This window comes from Anastrepha obliqua, chromosome 2 (assembly GCF_027943255.1).
Source record: "Anastrepha obliqua isolate idAnaObli1 chromosome 2, idAnaObli1_1.0, whole genome shotgun sequence".
NCBI lineage: Eukaryota > Metazoa > Arthropoda > Insecta > Diptera > Tephritidae > Anastrepha > Anastrepha obliqua.
Window position 1 is genome coordinate 63957380 of NC_072893.1, and position 22440 is coordinate 63979819.

Sequence of the window (22440 nt, forward strand, 5' to 3'; positions counted from 1 at the left end):
CTCTCAGTAAATTTGTAATAAATTCCACTTTGGAACCGTACCGATACAATAATTAAAGTAGTGAAACAACTTATACGACAACAAAAACAAAAACACCATGGTGCACTTAAAAAGCAAATTACAACAAATAAATAAAACAAATAAAATCCGAAGCTTAGAAAAGTAAGCTCAACCATCAACAAATCATACAAAACCAAAGAAAACCCATCAACGAAAGAAAAGTAAAACAACAGCGTTAAGCAGTGAAGAATTTCAAAAGTATGGATTCCTTGGAGCGTTTATTGCGCGCTGCTCCTCTGCCGCGCACGTTGACCAGCGTGAATGGCGCTGTCGCTAAGGGTCAACAACGCGCTTTGGTACACGCCTCTTTGGCAGCAGCCACAGTCGGACGCAAGGGTCGTCATTTGACTGGCACCTTTTGCCTTACCGGCGACACCATGGAGGGCATTATACAGTGTTTGGTCTTTTTGAAAGCGTTTTCGGTGAGTATACCATATAACAAAAAAATATTAAAAAAATAATTTAAAAAAAATTTAAAAAAAATAAAAAAAAAAAATAAAAAAAAATAAATAAAATTAAAAAAAAATAAAAAATTCAAATAGTGGAAAAATATAGTTTCGATGTATATATGTAGATATAAAAGAAATAATGAATTTTCAAAATATGTTCGTTGAATTTGTTTTAAACATTAAAAAATTAATAGTTGAATGACTTTGCTGGTCATTAAGCTGATACTCGTAAATGTTTTCATGTAAAAAAAAATATTGGAAAACGTTCAATATGTTTTGCTCAGTTTATGTACCATATTTACATATTTTGCAGTGATAATAGCAAGTAGTGGATTCGTAGACAGATAGGTGATCCGAAAGTATAAGTCGGAGTTTTATTTTAGGGTGAGTTAAAACCTATTGCACATTCTTATGGTAAATTGGCATGGAAAACTATGTGTTTGTCAAACTTTAGTTGTGTGATGTGTTCAGTAGTTCTGTCTAAAAAATCACGCAGAATATTTTTGTGGAACATTTTAACCCTCTAACCTCCCAATAGATGCGCCTTTTTTGTCACTTTTGCCGAAAAAGGCCAAAAATACACACGACAGTGGGATATAACGGGTTAAAATGTACTACAAAAAGATTTGTCAAGAAATTCTGCTATAAGTCTCTTAATACACCAAAGCTCAAACAACTACCTAAATGCCGAAAATAAGTAAAAAAAAGGTGTTCTGTACCCTAAATGCCGAAAATAAGTAAAAAAAGGTGTACTGTAACTTACCTGCACTGACTAGTTTTTACCATTTATTTGCTTTTCATTTAATTTTTTGTTTTTTTTTTTTATGAAAATGCAGCTCGTTTGCTTAAAAAAACTATAAAATATATACGGAACTTTTAAACTTCGTGAAAAAAATTGGCAATTTTCATAAGGATTTCAATATTTTTAACTAAAATTTAGAAAAAAAGATTTAGGTCTCCAGTGCACTATACAAGTGCATTCAATTTTTGCACAATAAAGCGCAAGCTTCCAGTGGCACAAAAATTGCGTTGATTTTTCGTAATTTTTTTGCTGAGGGTGTTTCGAGTTTTCTTCCATATAAAAAACAGGCGGGTATGCGTTATATGAAGAAAATGCGCAAGACAGTCATTGAAAAAAAAAATTAAAAAAAAAAGGCAAACAAAAAAAAAATACAAGAAAAAAACAACAACAAAAATACAAAAAACAAAAAAAAAAAACACAAAAACAGAAAAAAAACAAAAACAAAAAATTAAAAAAAAAAACAAATGTAAAAAAATTTATTGTACAAAAAAAATTATCAAAATATCAAGCCCTTAAAACTGTGTTCTCGAAAATGATAAAAATTTATAGGTTTTTTTTTGAATTTACACAAACATTGAAACTTGGTTGTATAGTGTCTTTTAAGGAGAATAAATAACAAAATGGCAGAATTAATCATCCAATTTTGTGTTTGAGTGACTTTATTATCTACTAAATGAAAAAAAAAAATATTATTTTGTGTGATGAAAATCTTTAGTTTGACCTTGGCGCGCTCCATTGCCGATCTGTTGATATACTGCAGCTGTTTAGTTCGCAAGTCTCAAATATGATTGCCATACGACGCCATTTGCTAAAAATTATAAATCTTCTGATAGCATGATTAATTTTGCGCCACCTTGTATATCCCACTTAATCACGCTTTGAACACTTAACTTAGTATGGACTTCAAGTGACATTGAACGTCACTACATAGATGGCTCTCGGATATTGTATTGGGCAAAGTTGCACTGCGTATTCAAATAATCTCATAATTTGCTGTATAACCCAAGAAACTCCATCGAGTCTGAGTTTCAAGTATAGAGTTTTTACTGTGTTACAAAAAATTTCATAGATTATTTTTGCTTTATTCCCTTTTATGTGGCAATATTAGTAATGAATTTTTCTTTTGTTTCTTTACTTGTTCTATTTTCGCATATTTTATGAGTCGATCGTGTGTGACGACCAAGTCATTGGCTTTGTTGCTAAATCGTTTATTTGTTTACTGGCTGTTTGTAATATCCTTTGGCTGTATTGATTTTAAGAGTTAAAAGGTGATTTTTTGATGTTTGCTAAACCAAATCATGCATAAAGTTAGGGTCATCCGGCAGTTTTGCATTCAAGTGAAAAATGTGTGTTTGTGTGTGTGTGTGTGTGTGCCCGGGCAAAATTTTGTGTGCATAAATAAAAATGTCTGTACATGAGTGATGCTATTGTTTGGAAATATATTCATTGAAAAGGGTCAAATGATTTTGAATTGCATACATCCTCTTCAATTGCTCTTTAGAGACTAATCAAGAGTATTTAACCTTTTTCCATATTTTCGCATAAGTAATTTATATATCTCTTATCTTTTTCATTACAGGTGAGTTGTGCGATTATCTACCTACCGCTACTAATGCGTACACAACACTACTCCGTGCACTGAGCTGTGTGGTTGAGTGCCCCTAAAATGCCACTACGTTTTGAAGAGAAGAGCTTTTGCTTTGAAAATCACTTTTTGATGCCGTGAGTGTACATAAGGAAATAAATTTTGAGTGTATCCACAGTCTTGCGCAAAAGCTTAAGGCTATTCAAGTTGAAGTCATGTATATTAAGTCGAGAGTAGGATTCGACAGTTGATTGATTTGAGGACTCAAGCCCTTATTTTACTCTTTTTTTTGCGTTGTGTAATCCCGGTTTTATGTGCGGTTTTATATACCATTACATTCTTTATGCATTTGAAGAGTGTTTTTTTTTTCTTTTTAAATTCAGTTATTAAAATGTACAAAGTTTAACGAAAATTACATAAGTTTAGGAGATATAAAAAAGGACTTTGAACTTGTAAATAATGTGTTAAATTTTCTATAAAAAATTGTATGTTCTTCATTGAGAATAAGGATTCTTTACCAAAAAATTTCGAGGATAAATTAGCTGGAAATTAATAGCCTTAGACACTCATAGGATAGGCAAGGATTTTCGGGTAATTTTTGGAAATGATAATCTGCCGATTTGACTACCAAAGCTGGACTAAATATTTCGTAAAGAGAGAGCGTAAAAAAGTTTTAAAAAGTAAGGTTTGTGTACAATAGATTATTTACAAAAGAATACGATGAAAACAAAAAAATTAAAACAAAATAAACCCACAACAGAACCAAAATAAAAAACCAAAATACTAATCTTTTCAAGCAAATCGTCTACTCTCTTCACTACAATCTGGCTTCGAAAAAAAACCTAGTTGCACGACAGCAATGGTTAAAATACTGGACGATTAGCTTTGACAATGGTGATTCGACACTTCTTTGCTTACTTGACTTTTCAAAAGCATTTGGCTCAAAGACAGTGCGGTGAAACTCATGGCAAGCTATCTTGGGGGCAGAACGCAGAAGGTTAAGCCAAACAAATTAATATCTCAGCCTAGATTTGTGCTCATTGGTGTTGCACAAGGATATATCCTTGGTCCACTTCCATTCAGTTTCTTTGTCAGTGATCTTTGTACTGTTTGTCAGTATGTGAAGGTCCATACGAATGCTGATAATGTACTATAGTACTTGTCGAGTCGTTTTTTCTCTTTGGGCTAATGATAGCTCTCCATGCGTCAAAGTTATGTGTCTTACCTGTATGTAATGGTGTGGCGTATGTTAATAAAATCCCTAATTGTGGGCTTTACTACTTAATTGCTTAGCCCCCCAAATGAGCACTTACTGGCAAGAGAGAGTCTACGTTGGATTTGAAGGTCGTCATTGTCATCGGTGTCAATGCTGGCTCCTAAATAAACAAAATCTCTTACAACCTCGAAAGCGTAACTGTCAACAGTGACTTCGGTGCCAATACGCGAGTGCGCCGTCTGTTAATTTGATGACAGGTGGTACTTTGTTTTATTCTCGTTCATCACCAGCCCCATTCGCTTTGCTTCTTTATCCAGTTTGGAAAAGGCAGAACTAACAATGCGGTTGTTAAGACCGATGATGTCAATTTCATCGGCATACGCCAACAACTGTACGCTCTTATAAAATATTCTGTCTGAGCGATTTAGTTCTGGGTGTGCGCTGGGCTGGGAACCCACCACGTACAACTACTTCCCCAATGAAAACGACCAAAATTCTGACTAATAGGTTTAAATTTTGATGATTTCTTATTTGTTTTTTTTTAATTTTGTACAAATTGTTAAACTTTAAGCTACATGGTTTTTGATGCTATCATAGCCTCTCTATATTCTCCTTCAATTTGATCCGTGTGCCTTGATATATTCTATATTTTTACATATAATCTGCAGAGTGAAGTCCAAAATAAACAAGACTGAGCTAAAATATAAACAACAGGGGCTTTGTTCTGATAGGTTTGAGTTTGTTTATTCAAAGTAGTTCCCCCTCGTTTCGATACACTGTTTTGCGCGATCTAAAGGTTTTCGAAAGGGTATTTCAGGTCATTGACGGGAATGTCCTTTAAGATGTCGATACAAGGCTTTTGGATGGCCTCTATGGATGAAAATCGTTTTGCTTTTATGACGAAACGCAATTTTCCGAATCGGTAGAAGTCCCGTGAAGCCATATCAGGCGAATACGGTGAGTTATTGATGGTTAAAATGCGATTTCTGGTCAAAAAATCAGTCGGAAGAATGGATCGACGAGATGGTGCATTATCATGCAATAAGCGCCAGCATCCTTCGAAATACTTCAAATGCCAAGATAGAAAGTTGCATTGACGGTTTGACCCGTTGGCACCAATTCTTTGGGGAGAAATCCTTTGGAATCGTAAAAAGAAATGAGCATCGACTTGATTTTCGACTTCCCCAAACGCGATTTCTGGGTAGTTGCTCATCTGGGGCGTCCCATTCGGCGCTCTGACGCTTAGTTTCAGGTTCATGTTGGAAACACCACGTTTCATCACAAGTTAGAATGTTGAAAAAGAAGTTCAGTGTTCGTGTTTTCTCGCCTCTGAAATGAGGTCTTCCGAATGTTGAATTCTGAGCAATTTTTGGTCCTCAGTTAACTTTGTGCGGAATGAAACGTGCACAGGCCTTTCGTAATCCCAAATGATCAGTTAAAATGCGGTAAATCGATGTTTTGGAGACATTCAACTCCGATTCCATGAATTTCAACGATGATTTCGTTTCATTTTTGATAAATTGACGAACAATTTCGATGGAGTTTTCGGTGATTACCGATTTTGGGCGTCCCGTATGTTCATTGTCATTTATGTCCTTACAACCATCTCTGAAACGTGTAAATCACTCATAAACTTGGCACGAGATAGACAATCAGGGCCATAAACTTTTTTCATCAATTCAAATGTTTCGGTAAACTTTTTATCGCTTTTGAAACAAAATTTGAATTAGCTCTTTGCTCGAAACTCATTTTTGTACCGATGACACAAACACACTGACACTTTAGACGCACTAACTTCGCTTCCACTGAACCGAATGTCACCAAGCATTCACTTGAAGTCAGCTAAGGATGAAACTTCCAACGCACTAACTCATTAAAAAGATGGCGCTATCAAAAAGATTTTTATGATGCCAGTCTTGTTTATTTTGGACATCACCTTGTATATGCGCTTACCTCTTTTGTTGCGTGTTTGTCTGAGCTTCTTCTCCAATTTGATCCGTGTGCCTTAATATAACCTATATTTTTACCTAATAATCTATATTTGTATTAGAACAAATGAATAAATATGTGTATAGTTAATACTGCGCAAACTGTCACAGGGATGTTACTGCGACCACCTCTGTATATACAAGGTGGCGCGAAATTAATCGTCTAAGTCCGTGTTTGAATAACTTTTTTATTCAATCTTTATGTTGACCTTTACGGCACCCTTACTTGCCTGTTTGTCTATTGCAGTTGTCCAGTTCACAAGTGTCAAATTTGATTGGCATAAGACGTTATTTGCACAAATTGTAAATTTTCCGTTAGGGTGATTAATTTTGTGCCACCTTCCTTTTTTTATTTATTTATATTATTTCAAGAAATAGCATTTTGAATGTAGTAATAATTTTATTAGCTAATCCACATTATGTCCTAAACTTGATTGTGGATATGTAAACTACCGTGAACTCAAATTTTCCCAAAATACTACATATAAAATAATTTTTTCTTTTAATTTGACTTACTTTTTCATTTATTTTCACACTTTGTTCAATATAAATAGTATTCTGACGCTTGAAAATTTTGCTCAATGAAAACTCATATACCAAAACGAAACCAAAAAAAAAATTTTGTTTTGCTTGAAAATTATGACAAATTTCAAAATTTCAATTAAATTGCTGTAAATTTGAATTATTTTACATTTATTGTTTATATGTTTGTTGAAAAATTACCAAATCGTGGAAAAGAGTGCATTTGCCGCTGAGACGTCGCGTGGTACACGACAGTCCATCCCATCCGAAGTAATTGAATTCTCAGGCATGCGTTTTCTCATCACTGACACTCCAAATGAGTTGACCATAAAACTGTTCATAGAAAATCTGCTACGAAATGATGTAAAACTCTTGGTTGGTATTTGCGGTGTCAATTACAAAACAGCAGCTTTTGATGCAGCCGAAATTGAAGTAAAGAGCTTAGAGTTCTTAGAAGGTACATTGCCAGATGGCCATGTAAAGCAACAATGGTTCCGTATTTTGGTTGAACACCAAAATCAGCATCGCGGCAGCTGTGTGGCTGTGCATTGCAATAGTGGTCTGGGTCGTGCCGCTTTGCTGGTGGCAATGGCACTAATCGAATTGGGCATGAGCCATGACATTGCTGTAGCTGTGATACGTAACAAACGCCGAGGGGCCATAAATGATGCACAATTCGCATATCTCAAGGAATATCAGCCGCAATCGAAGATGCCGCGGCGAAGATCTGGCAGCTGTTTAGTGCAGTAATTGTGTGGATGAGAAAGGTGGCTGAGTTGGTGGCTATTGGAAAATCGCAATGGAAAAAATGTTTTCAAGATTTTCATTGCTTGTAAACAAAAATTTTAAATTGGTACCCATTTCTGTTTCAACCATTTGGTTGTTTGTTACATGTTTTTTGTGTGAAATAAAATGAAATAAGCGCGCAGCATTGCTTGTCGGAAATATTTGTTGGTGTCGCATTTAAGGCACCACTTACCGTCTTTCGGCTTCACATTTTATTTTATTTTTTTGCTGTTTTGCTTGTTTTCTGTGCGTTTTGTTTCTTAGCAATTCTTGGTTTGCATTTAGCATTTCCCCAACACTTTGTTTCAACAATCAACTTTTCAATTATACCACAGCAACGTGCATAAACATATTGTTCGGGGTTTTAAAAGCAGCGTTTTTAATGGCTTCACCGTTCCACTCAGACTGAGTTCTTTTCAACAAGCTGTTGCCCTACTCCAGTTTTGGTGAAAGTGGAAAAACAGAAAACAACAGAAATCTAAAAAATATATAGCATACTTTTAAGCGCCAGCAGGCTTGAAAATCTGTTTTAACTCGCCAAGGAAAAAGTGAAAGTGAGCGCTTTTTACATATACATATATATATCTACATATAAATATATTATATATGGCTACATATACATAAACGTACATATTTACTAAGCAAGAAAAGATTTGTGTTGCTTTTATCTCTCTTAAATTGTTGTTTTATCTATTTACTGTAGCGAATTAAAATAACTTTATTTAAAAAAAGGTGCATTTGCATTTTAAATTGCAAATACAAGCGAGCGAATGTGATAGCTGCCATTAATGTCTACGAAAAGTTGGTCACAACTTTCAGAGGAGCTTGAGAGCGATTTGAAAGTTGATATTCCTTTACCTGTTTTGGGTAGCTGTTTTTGTGATAGCTTTGCTTGCTGCAGCTAAAATTCAAAGATTTTGCAGATTTTACATCGCGTCTGGCAGAGGTAGAATATAACTGTGGAACGTTTTCAATTCAATTAATAAGAAACATACATACATGCGTACGTACATCTAGACGTTAAGGTGTTCCAACAAAAAAAAAAAAAAAAAAAAAATATTTCAAAAAAGATACAAAAGTGTAGTGTTTTCATCGCAATAATGGCGCTTATTATATTTTAAGACTTACTCCAAAATATTTTGGAAAAATATGAAGATCTACGCGAGCTGAGCCGATTTGAAAATATTTCCAAAAATCGAGTTAAAAAAAAATTAAATAAATATACATATATAATTATAAAATAAAAAGTTTAAAAAAAATTTACAAACAATCACTTTAGATGATAGATGGCTTAAGCTTAAAAAGTCTGCTCAAACATATTTAAAAATTTTATAAACGCAATCCAACGAATAGTAGGGGTGTTGAAATAATCATTAAATGACTTTATAAAGGGTCCGCCATATAACTTTACGGAATTAAAAATGCTATAAAAAAGAGACTACTCAATATTTTTCCAAACTTATTTTGAAGTACAATCCTTCCGGTTAATGATGGAACACAACTTCATTCATATGGCTGCCTCGGCTAGCCATGCACCATCCCATACGATCGGTCCAATTTTTCAACACAGTTTCGATTGTATGCGGCCGTATTTCAGCTATGACATCGCGTATGTTGGCCTTCAGTGCATCAATTGTTGCTGGTTTGTTAACATAACACTGGTCTTTCAGCAACGGCAATATTTTCTGGTGTACGCACGGTTTTTGGTCGGCCACGCGTTGGTTTGTCAATAAGCAACCCAGTTTCTCTTACTTTTTTCGCAAAGTAACGCACATACGCTTCATACGGTGCTTTTCTTCTTAATTTTCGTACACATTCTGCAACATTACCTTGATTTTCAAAGTAATGTCGCAATATTTCCCAGCGTTCTTTGAGTGTATACACAACCATTTTCGTTCAGCGGAAGAATAAAACTAATTTTCTGTCAAATCAGATGACAGCTAAGTGTTACCATTCTTCAAATAATACCTAGTTCTAATCCGTAACGATAGATGGCGGGCCCTTTAGTTATTTATCTGATTAGGTTCCTTATAACGATGCATATTTGATCATGCAATATTTGAGGTAAAGTTGTGGCAAAAGAATTCGACGGTATTTCAGCTAACTTTTTTGTTTTATTTTGGTGTATTTTCCGAGCTCCTCCTCCTCTGTGCGTTTCTTCTTGTTTTTCACAAATGGAGAGTTTTAGATTTTTTCCTGCTTCCGAAAGGCAAATGGTATTTTTAGAGCAGATTTTTCAGTTAGTTGCACCTCTTTCCATATTCGTTTACATAAAACTAAAATGTAACGACTAGAAATTTAAATAAATCTAAAAATCAGAAGTTTTACGAATTTTGCAAACACTTGCAGCATATAAAAATAAAATTTGTATACAGATTTTTTGGTTTCTAATTTATTTGAATGAAAACAAAAAACCAAATAAACACTGAAAATGAGACTAAATGGTTTGCAAACATCAGAAATGCTAAAATTGCCTTTCACCGGTTTTACTTTACCATATTTTTATTAAGGGCAGAAGTTTGATGAAATTTTTTATATTTTTCTAAAAAATTAAAAAAAAAAAAATTTTTTTAGCTTAAAAGTTTTTCTAAAGAAAATTGGAAACTAAAATTAAAAAATTTTTAGAGAAAAAATTTTTTTATATTAGTTTTCAGAAAAAAATTTTTTACAAATTGTTAGAAACGAAAATTTTTTTTTTATAAATAAAAAAATTTTATAAATGATATTCCTTTATAAATTTAAAAGAAAAATTGTAAAAATTTGGTAGAAAAAAATGTTTTTTCGAAAGTTTTTACAAAAAAAAAATTAAAAATTTCATCAAACTTCTATCCTTTTTAAAAATATCGTAAGGAAGAAAAAACATGTCTTTTAGAAATTTTTTAGAACTTTTTTTAACAATTTCTAAAACGTTCGAAGAAGCATTTAATTACTTCTTCTTCATATAGAGTGAATATCCCGCTAAAAGTTAACAAAGACCGGAGGATTTGTTATAAGTTTTCTTCGATTACGAGTATTAGTGTTTTCTAAGATTAGTAGAGTCTTCTGAGAAAAGAGACTTTGTTCATTGGGAAAAAATATTGGCCTCTTCTTCGTAACCACATTTTATATATTAAATATTTTCTGTAGAAGTTTACATATCTTCTATTGAAATTTTGCGTACAAACATTCTTAGGTTAGGTTAGGTTAGGTTGAAGCGGTTGTCCATTGTGAACACACTCAGGCTCGTAGCCCATTGTGATGCCGCCTGGGGAAACTAGCCCTTATCCCTCCTGAAACCACAGTGTACTATTCAAAAATTTTGCTAGATCCTTGATTTCGACAGAGCCGAGATCTTCCAGTTCATTAAAGAAATGTTTGCCCAAATTGGCAAGTCTACGTCTGGATAGAGCAGGACAATGGCACAGAAGGTGCGAAATCGTCTCTTCCTCTTCCTCGTCTAGACAACTTCTGCAGAAGTCATGTGTTTGCACACCCATTCTCTGGGCGTGCCTACCAATTAGGCAGTGCCCAGTTATGACTGAAGTCAGTATGTTGAGACTATGTTTGTCTCTCCTTAGTAGTAGTTCTGTGCGTTTAGCATTGAGAGTCGGCCACATCTGTCGGGCTATTTTGCAAGTGGCTTCGTTTCGCCATCTTTCATTCGCTATACTTACAATTTCCTCGTGGATATGTAGTCTACATGTTTGCAAGGGTATACCTATATCAGTGTCTATGTGCTCATCAGTCAGTTTGGTGCCGATTTTCGCGAGTTCATCAGCTCTGCAGTTCCCCTCTATGTCGCAATGGCCAGGAACCCATGCTATCGTTAGGTGAAATGACTCAGCCATCTCGTTAAGAGATGTGCGGCATTTCATGGCTACCTTAGAGGTTGTCGACTGTTTAGTGAGGGATTTTATCGCCGCCTGGCTATCAGTGAAAATGTAGATATCATCACCAGATATCGCATCACACTGTACCAGTGTCACGGCTTTCATTATTGCCATCAGCTCAGCCTGAAAGACACTACAGTAGTTGGGGAGCCGAAAACTGAAGGAAATCCCCAGATGCTCGGAATACACACCCCCGCCCACCCTGCCATCGAGCTTTGAGCCATCTGTGTATACATGGATGGACTCGCCCTGTCTTACCACGTCACGCTCCCACTCTTCCCTCGTGGGTAGGAGGGTCACGAACGTTGTAGTGGCAAGTGTAGGCGGAGTTGTGTAGTCCACCTGTCTGGGAAGTCCCGACGTGCCATCCAGGATTTTGCCGTGGCCATAAATTGTGTTTGACCACTTACTTAAAGTGCTCAGCCTTATTGCTGCACTGCGCGCCATGTACTTTGCCTGCAGGTCTACTGGAAGGAAGTTTAGTATCACATTTAGTGCTTTCGACGGTGTGGTTGACATTGCACCGGTGATAAGAACAGATGCAAGTCTTTGGACCCTGTCAACCCTTTTGATGTTCACGCCCTTCTCCAGGGCGTTCCACCATATTGCAATACCGTAGTAGAGAATTGGCCTAATTACTGCTGTGTACAGCCAGTGTATCATACTGGGCTTCAAACCCCATTTTTTCCCAACGAGCCTTCCACAGGAGTATAGCGCCGTCGTAGCTTTGCGTACTCTGTCTGCGACTGTGAGTCCCCAATTTAGCTTCCTATCTAGTACAAGTCCTAGGTATTTAGCGTTTTCTGTTACTTTAAGGGGTTTTCCCCCCAAAAGAATTTGTTGAAGAGCAGGTGTTTTGTGTTTCCTGCTAAACAGTATCAGTTCCGTTTTTCCCGGATTTACTTCTAGTCCTCGACTCTTGCACCATAGTGATAGTCTGTTGAGGGCTCTTTGTTGAAGATCACACATAGTTGGAAGGTGTTTGCTAGAGATTGCTATTACAATATCATCTGCGTATGAGATTACCTTACCTCCCATTTTTTCTAGCTCCTGAAGGAGATTATTGAAGGTCAGGTTCCATAGAAGTGGAGAGATTACCCCACCCTGCGGTGTGCCCCTGATCGGAAATTTCTTGATGAATGTTTCACCCAAATCTGCGCGAATCGTCCGCCCGACTAGCATTCGCTCTATGAGCGAGACGAGCGCTCTGTTTACTCCCATTTCTGTTAGCGATTTGGTAATTGCTTCCGGGTGTATGTTATTGAAAGCACCCTCGATGTCTAGAAAGACAGCCAGGGTGTATTCCTTGTAGTGAAGTGATTTCTCAATCGTGTCGACCAGCGAGTGAAGCGCCGTCTCTACTGATTTGCCTTTGCTGTATGCATGTTGGGAAGGTGATAGCTTGTTGCCAATCTTCCCCTTGATGTGCCCATCTAGCAATCTTTCTAAAGTTTTTAACAGGAAGGATGATAGGCTGATCGGCCTGTAGTCCTTCGGTCTCGTATGTGTGGTTTTTCCTGCTTTGGGAATGAAGACCACTTTTACTTCCGCCCATTTCTTGGGGATATAACTAAGTCGTACTACTGCCTCAAAAATTGAGACGAGTCTAGGTGCAATCATACTAATTGTGTGTTGCAGGTCGGCGGGGATGATTCCATCTGGTCCCGGCGATTTATAAGGTTTGAAACTGCCAATGGCAGATTTTATATTGTCTTCCGTAATAAAGTCTATTGGAGGACCCTCATTGAGAACTGTAGGATGAGTTCTACCATCTTCATTGCATAGACAACCTGGGAAGTGTGTCTGCAATAGTAATTCTAGTGTTTCTTCACTATTAGTTGTCCAATTGCCGTCCTCTTTGATGAGGTAACTAGGGTTGCTGTGGCTCATTGATATAACTTTCCTGAGTCTACTTGTCTCAGAGGTACTATCTATCTTTTGACAGAAATCTCTCCAAGACGCCGTTTTAGCTGCCCTAATGGCATACTTAAATCTGCGTTGACAGTCTTTGTATCCATCCCACGAGTTAGTTCTTCTCGCTTCGTTATACTTGGTTCTGCATTCTCTTCTTAGGTCTGCTATGTCTGTGGACCACCATAGAGGTTTCGGTTTGCCTCTTTTCGTCCTCGGAGGGCAGGCTGCTTTCGCAGCCTGTTGAAATGCTGAAGTCAGTTCATCAACAGTAGAGTCGAGTTGTAGCTCGGAGTTAATTTGGTATGTCATGCCCGTAAGGTTGTTGGCTACAATATTTTCGAACATACCCCAGTTTGTGCGTTTGCGATTCACGACCGGTTTACACAGTTTGATTGGTAATTCAATGCTATACGTTAGGTACCTATGGTCTGAGAAGGAGTTGTCTTTAGACACTCTCCAATCTCTTATAATTTGTGACCCCCGTTCATTGACACACGTAATGTCCAGAACTTCCCTTCTAGTAGCTGTTACGAAGGTAGGGGAGTCGCCTATATTGCTAATATGAAGATAGTTACACATGATGAATTCAAAAATGTACTCACCGCGTTCGTTAGTGTCTGTACTACCCCAGACATGATGGTGAGCATTTGCATCTGCGCCCAGGATTAGTGGTATGCCACGTCTCGCGGCTTCCTCTGTTGCACCTCTTAGGAGTGGAGATGGTGGTGGTTGTACCGCGTCATGTGCCATATAGGACGAGGCAAGCCATATTGTCCTTCCGCAGGACTCCACTGATATAACTGCGTTGTCCGCATCGCTGAATTGCATCAATAAGAATACATTAATATGTTTTTTCACTAGTATACACGACCTGGGTTTACCTTTGTCGGTGACATAGACCAGTTTAAAATCTTTGTTACTCAACCCGCAAACCCGATCTTTTATGACCCATGGTTCTTGGATGAGAGCGATTTCCTCTTCTCTTTCAGCGAGACGGAGGATGAGTGCGGCTGAGGCCGCCTTACTGTGGTGGAGGTTGATCTGTACAACCCCCACCATCGTTGGTGTGCGTTGTTAGATGACAGCCAACCACGGTTTGGTCAGCGATCTCCTCGTCAGAGGAAGTGGGAATATATTCCTCGTCCTCCAGAGCGTCTGAGAGATCGGAATATTCCCCCATATCCTCTAGGGTAACCCTTCGGAAGAGTTCGCCTACCATACCGGAATTGGATGCCACCTCGTCGTCCGTTAGGTTGTCTAACGGAACCGTCTTCTCCTCCGCGGATGACGTCAAGTTATCTGCGGAGCTGTCCTTACTGGCTACATCCTGTCTGTAGACATGGAGTGTCAGTGATTGGAAGCCGTAGTTCACCTTCCATTTCAAGTTAGCAAGTGGATCCAGTGATTCCTCATTTAGGATGATCACCGCTAGTCTCCTCTTGCCATCCACTTCGCCGATCTTTGCTACTTTCCAATCGCTGGTAGGTAGCTCAGGGTTGCCTAGTTTGAGCAGTTCCAACACTTCCTCTGGGTCGGTGTGGAACTCTGGTATCCAGGCTCGTGATCTTGGCCGATTGGGGATGTCTTCACGGAGGACCACGTCGAGGCGGGCCCCTGGCCAAGGCTCCCCTATGCGTTTAATTGCCAGAGTGTACAGATCGACCGATCGTTGATCCGCGCACCTGGTTAATTTGACGCGTGATTGGAACCAACCCGCGTCTGAGCAGCTGGGTGGGGGTCCTGGATTTTCTTGCAGGATGTCCCTGTAGACTTTCCATAGACTCCTGCTTATCAGATCCCAGTTTGCTTGCGTGATCGCACCGTCATGGGAACTGCGATCAATCACCGCCCTTATATGACTTCCTTTCGCTACTTCCGCAAAAGATTTTTTAAGAACCTTGGTTGTTTGAGTGGCGGACACCTTGGATCTTTTGGCTTCTGCCGATGTCCCCTCACTCGACCTTTTGCGCTTACCTTGCGCAGAGTCCATTTTAGCCTACTCCCGGTGTTCGGCTATGAAGGCTTCAGCCCACGCTTTGGAGTCTGACTGCTCCTCCGTCAGATCCTCTAGTTTAGTGTCCTTCAGTCTCTCCAGGATCCTGAAGGCTGAACGCTTGGTACGGTAGTACCTTTCTGAACCACTAATTTGCTTCCGGGGGTGGGTACTACCCGGGGCAGTGATTGTGTCAGAAGGGCGAGCTCCAGAAACCATTGGCTGAGCCATGTGGTCTGGTGCCACCGACGTCGATTTGGGTGTTACTCCTTCTGGAGTTCCCGTGTCGCCTGGAGTGACGGAGACAGCAAGCTCGGCTTGTCTTGGGACAGGGCCGTCCTTGCTTCCCGAAGGTTTTGTTGCGAGGGGGGGTCTACTCCTGACCCCAGATGTGGATGGGATGTCATCACCAACTTGTCTTGAGACAGGGTTGGGATGGCTACCAGTAATAGGCCTCGCTGCCGTGGAGGCGATCCCCGAAGGGACGGAGTGAGAGCCAAGCCCTGGCTTAGCCACGGGCTTGGCACCGCTCGTATGTGTGGTCTTTCCTGACGAAAGACCTGACCTTCCTGTAGGGTTGGGTCTTGCTTTGTGTGTGCCTTTATCCGAGGCTACGGTTTTTTTGTGCATTTCATATGTTCATTATCGTCCGCGCTGCTCGACGTGGCAAGCGTGGCGGACTAAGATTTTTAGGGGGGAAAGGGGAAACGTCGACCATGGCAGTCCCCTCTGCCATGGCAAGGTCATTCTACCTCCTGAGGTGACCCGGTATCAGGAGGGCGCCGTTAGAATACAGCCGGATACCCCTGGCTGCAAACCATCCAGTGGGCACGGTAACGCATAACACCCTGGATTAGGGGGGAGAAGGGAAAGGATAAGATGGGATACCAGGGTTAGGGACGATGGGAACGTCGGTACGGTGATCTCCTCATAGGGATTGGCTAGCCATTCAGTGCCGAACTGGCAATCCAATCCCCATATGGAGCTTCCCTCTTAGTTCGTGGTGAGTTAGCCTTCATGATATGAGGGCTAAATCACCACTTAAGCCTCATCCCCGCGGCAAGGAGACCAACATGATGAGGAACATTCTTAGTGAACTTCCTATTAATTTATTTCAGGCTTTTCAAAAAAAAAATTAGGGAGCAAAATGAACCATTCGGGAGTGAGTTAATAGGTTAATAGGTTATTCCTCTGTAATTTTGTTAGCGCGATTGAATTTTTTAGTGTTATTTTGTGTTCAGGTTTCTCTAAAGCGACTACTTTTTTTTCTTTGTACTGCATGGAAAATGCTACTCGTTTCGTAATATCCACTTGTAGGGGAGGGGGCCCAGTTGTGACGCAGCTAAATATTTTTGACATGCGGTATGAAAATGACAGTTTGAGCCCTGCCAATCATGTTCGTTTGACGTTCAGCAGTTTTTGTGCAGACACCAACGTTAGTAGTCGCATTGTGTATACACGCACCAAACATCGTGTTGAAAATCGTGCGAAAAAAGTTATTTTGATTTTTTTTCAAAGTACCAAAATTTTGTGAAATTAACAGTGAAAAGGCGAGTGTAATGCATCAAAATATTGTATTTGCCGTATATTTTGTGATTCTATATGGATTTATGTGATTATGTGGTGTCTATAAAAAAACTTGCTTGTCATACACAAAATAGCATCGTGACCCGATTGTGACTCAGCGGGTGGCCCAGTTATGACGCACCTTTTTTTTTTGCACTACGATCATATAGAACTGCCGAATTCCTACATTTTTGTTGTTGTTTAAAAAAAACCAACTGCCAACTCGATCAATTGCAACGTATGCAAGCGTCCAGTTCATTTGAAGTGCGGCAATATGCAGGCAAGTTATTTCACTTGCAAACACTGCGAAAGTGACGTGGACGACGACTAGGAATATTTAGATGACGATGATGAATAAAAATCGTTGTCATTTATGGCCATTGAAGGACATTTTCTTTTGTATTTTTCATTATTTTTGCCATTGAAAGCCTTCAAAATAAATAAATCATTAAATCACAACAATTGGTGTGACATTCCTTTCATATTTTCTCATTTCCAGTAAATTTCTTGAGGTGCGTCACAACTGGGCCACTTTTTTTTTGTCCTAAAAAAAGTTATCCTAAAAAAATTTGTTCCAAAATTTTTTGAGTAACTCAAATAAACATACTTTCTTTGGAGAAAAGTTGCGTTTGGTTAATAGTTAAATGTTAAACTTCTTCATTTTTCAATTTGCGGAACTGAGGAAAAAATTTTAATTTTTTTCAAAACCCGCGTCACAACTGGGCCCCTTCCCCTACTTAATAAATATCTTTCGAAATAGCGATGGACAGCGTTTTCTAAGGCAAATCAATATATTTGTTGAAGATACACTGAAATGGATTTAGTACAACGAAAATTTTGTTTGTTAATATAATGCAGGGTACGCCATCTTTTATGTCGGTATGAAAACATTGAATAACTTTGAAAAAAAAAAAAAAAACAACAAAACAACTGATTTGTATAGGTGTCGTATTTTTATATGGCTTGATTATTTACCATTTATTAAAGCTATTTTCTGAATACAATATCAATCAAGTGGCCACCTTTATTAGCAATCACAAACTGCGATCTTTTTTCTGTGGTTGTTTCGGTGTAAAGCGATCCATGGTTGAAATCGTACTGAATTGGCATATCGAAAACATGTATGTTGAAGTCGATCGGTTGGTAAATGAGAAAGTGGTTCAGAGTTTACATACCGACATAAAAGATGGCGCATCCTGTATTATACTCGTCTACCTATCTTTTTGAATAGATCACAAAGTTTTCTCTGAACATTGTTTGCGCACGGAACTCGTAAATAGTTTAGGCATGAGGCAATTCGTCCTATAAATACATATTTAGCACAATGTAAATTTAGGCGTCACCAAAAAAGTAAATTTATTGTAAAATAGAATTTAGCATACAATAACTAACTACACCATGCAGTACACTTTTTATTCAGTACAGTCTCTCTGAACATCAATACACTAGAAAGAATCTGGAAAGGCTGCAAAATACGCTTCCACAGCTGTTTTGACCTCATTATTTGATGAAAAATGCTTTCCACGCATGATTTTTTTCTGGAAAGAGATGGAAGTCGCCATGGGCCAAAATTTGGTGGTAAAATAATTTGAACTTTAATTCATGGATTCAAAATGCTTTTGTGGCACTGTGCGTTGTCCTGATGAGAAGGATTTCTTCTCCTTTTGTAAACTGAATCTTTTTTACGAATTTTTTCCTTCAGTTGGTCTAAAAGATTACAAGTAATGCACAAACAAAATACCTTTCGCATTCAAAAAAAATTGACGCTAACACCTTCTTGGTCGATTTCTGTACGTGAACTCGTTTCGGAGCCGAAGAACCAGGCTTACACCACTTTTTTTTGTTCTTGTTTTGATTTAGGATCATGGTGAGCACCCAAATCTCATCCACACTGATGAATCTACGCACAAAATCCACTTTATCCCTTCGAAAACGCTCCAAATATTGCTGAGAAAGTCCCATTCGTATGTGTTTTTGTTCCGTTGTTAGCGAATGTGGAATCCATTGCGCACACAGCTTTCTGAAACCCAATACTTCAGTCACTTTTGCTTACACTCCTCAATGAGATGCCTAGGGCTTCTGCTAAATCTCTTTCAGTCACTCGCCAATTTTCCAATATGATTTCCTGTATTTTTTCTACGATTTATGGTGTTGTTGCTGTTTCTGGACGTCCTCGGCGTCGATCGTCTTTGAGGCTTGTACGACTACGTTTAAATTCTGAAAGCCATCTTTTTACTGCACTAATTGATGACGAAAATTTCTTATACAATTTGAACATTCATTCATAAATTTCCTTTGCTTTTAAACCTTCCAAAATGAAAAATTCAATTACTGCATGATGCTTGGTTTTTCTACTGTAGAAAATACTGTGAAACATCGATGGCTTGTAAGAAAAGAATGAATAGACAGATTAAAATGAAACTTCCCATACGTTCATATGAAGAATGGGCCAACAGAACAAAAAATATTTAGGTTAGTTGCAATGCTCTAACTTATCGAACCGCAAAACTTATTGAACAACTTCGTTCCCAATATTAAGCAAACCGGATCGTATATACGAGGTCTATAAATAACTGGCTCTAGTGTAAGTTAGTTTTTGTAGTCATTTGGCGTTTCTTCTATCGTAATATAAGCAAAATTGGACTGTAAATAAAATTCTTAGAATTAAGTCTATAGATACCAGTGCGTGAATCCAAATAAGCTAACTCACATTCACGAGCCTTACACACAAAAACTCTTCCAAAATTTCATCTAAATCGCTTCAGCAGCTTCGCAGTCCATAGGCCTTACATACACTCATCTGTACATTCAATTTGATATGAACACAATGTGTGTGGACATTAGGGTGCATAATTCTCGATATAAAACAAGGTTACTGTTATCCCATCAGAATTATAAAACCTATGATATTCTATGACTTAAGCCAAATTATGTCGGAAAAATATTAAAATTTACGTGAGCTGGACCAATTTGGAAGTACATCCAAAAACCTTATAATTTTGATTTCGCTGATAAATTTGTAAACAGTTTTATGCGGACCTTTCTTGCATAAGCTTTTCTATCATCTGCGGTGAGTTTTCTTGGAAAGAACTTTTTAAAAGCTAATTTTATTTAAAAAATAAAATTAATTTTTGAAGATATTTTCATATCGTTCCAGTTTACGTAAATTTTAATATTTTTCCTAAATAGTTTGGCGGAAGTTGTGGAACATAACGATATAATTATAGTTCCGGCGAGAGATCTAATTATTTCACCGATTGTTTTTGTTTGTAAATTTATTTTGTATTTTTTTTAAATTTTTTTCTGTATTATATTTGTTTTTATTTATTTTTAATATTTTTTTTATTTAGTTCTTATATTGTTTTTATTCAATTTTTGTATTTTTTTTTAAATTTATTGTTTTATTTTTTTTTGTTTTTATTTTTTATATTTTTTTATATATTTTGTTTTTGTTCAGCGGTGGAGAGCGGTGCACCCTAATATTTTTGTACATATACGAGTATTAAAAAAATTTCCGTAAAACTAAAAACAAAAAACTAATATTCTCTGCAAACGCATAACCTTGAACACTTGAGGGCTTCTCGATAGGCGGGTATATTACATGGAATGCTTGTTAAATGAAGTTTGAAGGATTTTTCTGCCTTAATGGCCCTTTTCGCACAAACACCTGTACACTCATGGAGCTGTTTGATATGGGCAAAGAAAACATGACAATTTTCCATTCATTTCCGCTTCATTACGTGCCAAAAAATGATAGCAAATACCAGTGCTGTATTGTCACTCAGCAATATTACATGCACATATACACAAACACATACACACATTGTATACACATATTTACTCTTGTTATTGCCACTCACGTTCTAAGGAATTTTTCTTAAGCATAGAAAAGTTTGTGAAGTTTTTGGCGTGGGCGCTGCCAGCAAATTATTTCAATCCATACAGTGGTTCAGTGTTCATAGATATTTATATACACACACACACAAACATACATGCACGTATTTACCTTGCCACGTCATTTTGCTTGGTAATCCTGTGCTTTTGTATGGATGAGTTACTAGGCGGATGAGAAAAAAAAACTTGAGATTGATATAAATAAACCGGAAAATCGCCTGAGTAAAAGAAAGAAAATCAGAAAAATAGTAGTGACACACACACTTGCACATCAATGTCAAATAAATTATTTATGCGTTAATGGATATGAGTAAGCATTTGTACGTTCCTGCATGTGCGTGTAGGTGCCTCACACAGCTTTCTATTAATACTCAGTTACTTACCTGAGTTCCTACAACTACATATACGTACACATATCCTATGTTACTCACACTAGTTGATATTTTATCTTTTTTGTTTTCTTACCTTAGCAGCTCAAGTGTGTTTGGGTCCCCCACCACCTCACTTTTACACGAATGTTTTCTACGCTCAAATTACTTTTCTACCCTCTTTCTTGTCACTGAAATCAGTGCATTGTTAATGATTTGTACAACAATAAGAGCAAAGCAGAAACAGCAAAGTAAACAACGAAAACAAACGCAACTAAATGGAAGGTAGCCGAGGCAACAGCAATTTAGGCTTGAGTTCACAACACCAACAATTGCTATCACTGCGAAAGCGTGTAACAATAAAATTGACAACAGACTTTGTAAAGCAAAATAAAATGCAAACAACTCACACACACACCTTCGCAAAAATTCATACACATTCATATGCAGAAAGCGAGTTCAAGGTTAAGTTGCTGAAGGCTACCAAGACGACGCCGACGCGCGCTAGTGGTACAGCAACGGTAGCTTAGAAACAAGCAACGGAAGCTACCAAAACAGGAAAGTGTATGTGTATAAAGTATAGACGCATGTAGTTGTATACAATTCACACATGGATATGCACAAAGACAAAAATATTGACGATGTTACTCGGATTATTAGAAAAATGTAGCACATTTAACATTTATGAAATCTATTTGAGTGGGGCGCCTAAATTAAGATAAGGTGAAAGAAAAGCGGCTGCGTAGTTGAGTACGTTGGTGCCCGACTACCAATCGGTTGGTCTGCAAAATTTAATCGAATTGAACAGTGCTTTGCTCTTAAATTGCTCAGGGTAACAAAAATGGCAGTCAATTTTTAAGAATATTCACTTTTATATCAAGCCAAACGTGACAAGGAACTTTTCGAGATTGCCTCATGCGAAAAAAAATCAAATTTGATTTACCCCAAAAAAATGCCTAAAAAGAAATGAAATTTTTTTTTATAATAAAAGTGCAAATGCTAAAATAGTGAATGTGACTGTTAGCTTGAATGCCATCTGCAAAATTTTGTTGTATTTCTTCAATTTTTTCCTAAATTTTTTCATGAAACATTTTTAACTTTTTTATGCAATTTTTTTGTTGTTCTAAAATTGAACATTCTAAAAACTTTTTTACTAACATTTTTTGTCACATCATACATGATGATAATTGGGACATTTTTTATTTTTTCAAGACAGAAAATATGATTTCCTTGCCATAAAAATACGATAAAAATCAAGGTGACTAAAATGCACATTTTTAATAAACAAACTGTAATCACTGCCTAGATTACAACCTTCATCTTCAGATGATTATCAGCCATACAAACCACCAGACAACGCTGAAAGCGATAAAAAACCAACTTTTGTGATCAAAAGGAGACAAGAGGTGATTGATTTAACACTTACCA

The 22440-nt window shown here is 37.5% G+C and overlaps 2 protein-coding genes across 2 annotated transcripts; both read left to right on the forward strand.

The window, feature by feature from the left end:
• Window positions 1–203: 203 nt before the first annotated feature.
• LOC129238172 (uncharacterized) lies at window positions 204–2953 on the forward strand. The gene is made up of 2 exons (XM_054873205.1): window positions 204–482; window positions 2891–2953. The coding sequence occupies exons 1-2, from the start codon at window positions 261–263 to the stop codon at window positions 2951–2953; spliced, it is 285 nt and encodes a 94-aa protein (XP_054729180.1). The 5' UTR covers window positions 204–260.
• Window positions 2954–6676: 3723 nt separating this feature from the next.
• Window positions 6677–7567, forward strand: LOC129238632 (PRL-1 phosphatase-like). Its single transcript, XM_054873724.1, has one exon. The coding sequence runs from the start codon at window positions 6911–6913 to the stop codon at window positions 7370–7372; it is 462 nt and encodes a 153-aa protein (XP_054729699.1). The 5' UTR covers window positions 6677–6910; the 3' UTR covers window positions 7373–7567.
• The last annotated feature ends 14873 nt before the right edge of the window (window positions 7568–22440 follow it).

Excerpts from the sequence above, each read along its gene's own strand:
- LOC129238172 (XM_054873205.1), top strand. The coding sequence starts at position 261 with ATGGATTCCTTGGAGCGTTTATTGCGCGCTGCTCCTCTGCCGCGCACG. Across the intron at positions 483-2,890 it reads TCTTTTTGAAAGCGTTTTCG|GTGAGTTGTGCGATTATCTA; the intron begins GTGAGTATACCA and ends TTTTCATTACAG.
- LOC129238632 (XM_054873724.1), top strand. The coding sequence starts at position 6,911 with ATGCGTTTTCTCATCACTGACACTCCAAATGAGTTGACCATAAAACTG.